General features: G+C 38.9%; 1 protein-coding gene across 1 annotated transcript; it reads right to left on the reverse strand.

Moving 5' to 3' along the window:
- Positions 1-1,649: 1,649 nt before the first annotated feature.
- Positions 1,650-2,915, reverse strand: LOC125197235 (flavonoid 4'-O-methyltransferase 4-like). The gene is made up of 2 exons (XM_048095953.2): positions 2,162-2,915; positions 1,650-2,045 (listed from the first exon to the last, which is right to left on the reverse strand). The coding sequence occupies exons 1-2, from the start codon at positions 2,882-2,884 to the stop codon at positions 1,746-1,748; spliced, it is 1,023 nt and encodes a 340-aa protein (XP_047951910.1). The 5' UTR covers positions 2,885-2,915; the 3' UTR covers positions 1,650-1,745.
- Between the last annotated feature and the right edge of the window lie 261 nt (positions 2,916-3,176).

Here is a 3,176-nt window from a genome sequence, read left to right on the forward strand (position 1 = left end):
AGTTTTTTTCTTTATTATGTAATTTTTTTTAATGAATGTACTTTTTTTAAAAATGAAATTAATATGTCTCGTAAATTTAATTTTGTAATTTATCGTAAATTTAATTCCGTAAATTTAGTTGTTTTTGAATTATTTTTGTTGCGGCTAGCATGAGGCTAGCCTATTTGCTTAAAATAATGATGTGGCAGGTGGAATTTTAGTACTGATCACGTGGCAGGGAGAGAGAGTGGCTAGCTTATGACTAGCCTGTGACTGGCCTAAAACCATTGGAGATGCTCTAATGAATCGGAGGGGGAGTAAATGTAGACATTTTTTTATAGCTTTGATTCGCAGAACCAGTGCAAACCGTATAATCTATCTAACCTCCTTGAGCATCAAACGGTTGAAATTAAGCCCACATTTTTAAACAGAACATCTGCTTTTCGAAGAATGCCTAAACCGTGCCTACACTATAATAAGTAAGTTGGATGGAACATCAATATTAAATTCTGTGAATTACATAAAAATATTTTAACAATCTACATAGCGTGAATTACATAAAACGCCCCTAAATTTTGGAATTTGCACTTTTTTAATCCTTGAATTTTAAAATATTTAAAATGATCTCTTAACTTTAATGTAATCACATTTTTATTAATTTTCACTTCTTAAAAATATTTTCAGATTTTATCTTTCATATTTTCATACTCCCAAAAATCGTAATCCTGGAAAGAACATCTCTAACAAGAAAAGGTAAATGAAAGAGGTATATCATCTATTCAACTTCTCAAAAAATGAAATATACATTTGCAAAAAGTAACGCATTCCAAAGGAAAAAAAATATAAAAAGGTAAATGATTTTTTAAAAATAAAATAATACTAGTGCAAAATGCATTAAAAAATATAAAGTGTAATATCTTCTCAAATGCTTTCTCATTGGAGAATGATTAATCATTAAAAGAAGACAAATATGGTAGTTATAAGATTTTATCTCCATTGATGGAGAGGTAAAGATGTCTATTCAAAATGACAAAAGGTATAATACCTTCTCAAATATCTCTCCCCTTGGAGAATGACTTTTAATGATAAAAAAGGTAAATATGATAGTTACATAACTTTACCTCTCTATTTGTCTCTCCTCTTGCAGATGCTCTAAGTGGGGAAGGCAGCGACCCCGATAAAATGGAGAGCAACCAACAGGTTTATGGGATGACGATGAAAATGAATTAAGTCAATATGTGAGGAAATTATATGAATCAATGGTTCAGGGTACCAGAATGGTGCGGATGTCACTCTAAAACATGGGCGGACACACTTAGAAGACTGGAGGGGCTAAGGACATGCACAATGGGGATAGCCGGCCCTATACTAATTTAAAGTCCTCCACATCGATCAGGGTGGAAAATAGGAAATAAACAAAAAAAAAGATAGCTAACTCGTATATTTAATTTGAATACAAAGTTGTAAGTTTATTGTCTTGCCAACTCGTATCGATCATCTGGACCCAACGGAGTATAAAAATAGCTATTCGGGCTTATACTTGAGCAAAAAAAATTATGAACTTTTAATTGGATTTTAATTGTGGACGTAGGGAGTATGTCAATTTTTCCTTGGATACGAATAGTATAGCTAGCGTACAATTATTTAACAACGAAGTGCTAGACACCGGATGAGGTATTGTTCCATAATAATTTTATTACACTTATTATAAATTTAACAAATATTATTAAAACAATAAATTATGAGGGGGAAAAATAGAACAACATTCATGGAAAGGCTTCAATAACAGACTCCACAGTATCAATGCTCTTGACTTTGAATGTGGCGAATCCAGCCTCCTTGAGTAGATACGCCCATTCCCTGTAAGTTCTCTCCTTCCCTTTCTCCGTCACCGCCAACATTATCATATCGAGTGATAATCGAGCGCAAGTGAAATCATCATTGTCGTTTGCTTCGTTGATTATAGCATCTACAATCATCACTTTCCCTGTTCCCGCCGGAATTGCCTCTTTGCATTTCTTTAGAATCTCGATACAATCTTGGTCACTCCAATCGTGCAATATCCACTATAATAAAAAAAAAACTACTAATTTATTTATTTAAAGGACGTATTGAAAAAAAAAAGTACTACGGTACCTCGTATTTTTAAAGGACAGAATGGAGTATCAAATTAAAAGCATACCATGAGTATGACCGCGTCAGCTTTTGGTACGCTCTCAAACATGCTCCCACCAACCAACTCGATTCGAGGTTGTGGCGGAGGGGCATCTTCCACGACCTCGGGCAGATCAAAACTAATCCCTCGGAGCCACGGGAAAGCTTGGACGAATTCGCTCAGGGCCATCCCGTGGCGGCCGCCGACATCCACCACGGACCCGACCCCGTGAAATGCCTCTGGGTAGTTCCGTACGATCAGCCGCGTCGTGTCCCTGGCGTGCGCGGCCATGGCATCGGTAAAGAACTTCGTACCGAACCCGGCCGGGTTGGCCCACGGGTCGGCGCCGTTGACCGCCGGGAGATAAAGAGGGGTTCCATTCCGCAGGGCCTCGGCGCTCAAGCCGGTCGGGTTCCGCGTCGCCGGCGTCGACCGCAACAATATGAAATCTCCCAGCTTGTCGCTCGTGAAAAAGCGCGAGAGCGGCGTTTGATCGTAGTAAAGCGACGACGGCGGCTGGGCTTTCTTGAAGATGCCGTGGAAGATGAGGAAGCGCATGAGGCGGAAGAGCGGTTCCTCGGGGCAGTTGGCGGCGGCGGAGAGCTGAGAGAGCGACATTGGGCCGCCGTGGTTTTCCAAGATGTCGGGAAGCGCTAGCTCCACCGCGCAAACAATGGCACTCGACTTGATGTAGCCGAAGGCATTGCTCCACGCTTCGGCTCGAGCTCGGACTTCTTCATCTCCCACCATTTTCACCTGTCCAAATTTTGAAATTGTAAGATATAGGACAAATTGGGATTAATTTATAGATTGAATCCGTTAAATAGTTTATAGTATAAATTACTATAATAAATACTACTACTATCTAAAAGATTTTTTAGAATTAAATTATCATTCCTATGCTCCATAGAGTATATTATAATTAAAGTGGGTGTGTGTTCCAATTGCCGCTATCAATTAATGGGCTTTAAGGAGGCATGGTATTATTAAAGGGTAGCCCGTTTCAAGTTAGGCTGAATCTAAGCTAATAGAGTTAAGAAAA

Source organism: Salvia hispanica, chromosome 4, assembly GCF_029641045.1.
Source record: "Salvia hispanica isolate PSC_SH4W2 chromosome 4, Shi_PSC_v1, whole genome shotgun sequence".
Taxonomy (NCBI): domain Eukaryota; kingdom Viridiplantae; phylum Streptophyta; class Magnoliopsida; order Lamiales; family Lamiaceae; genus Salvia; species Salvia hispanica.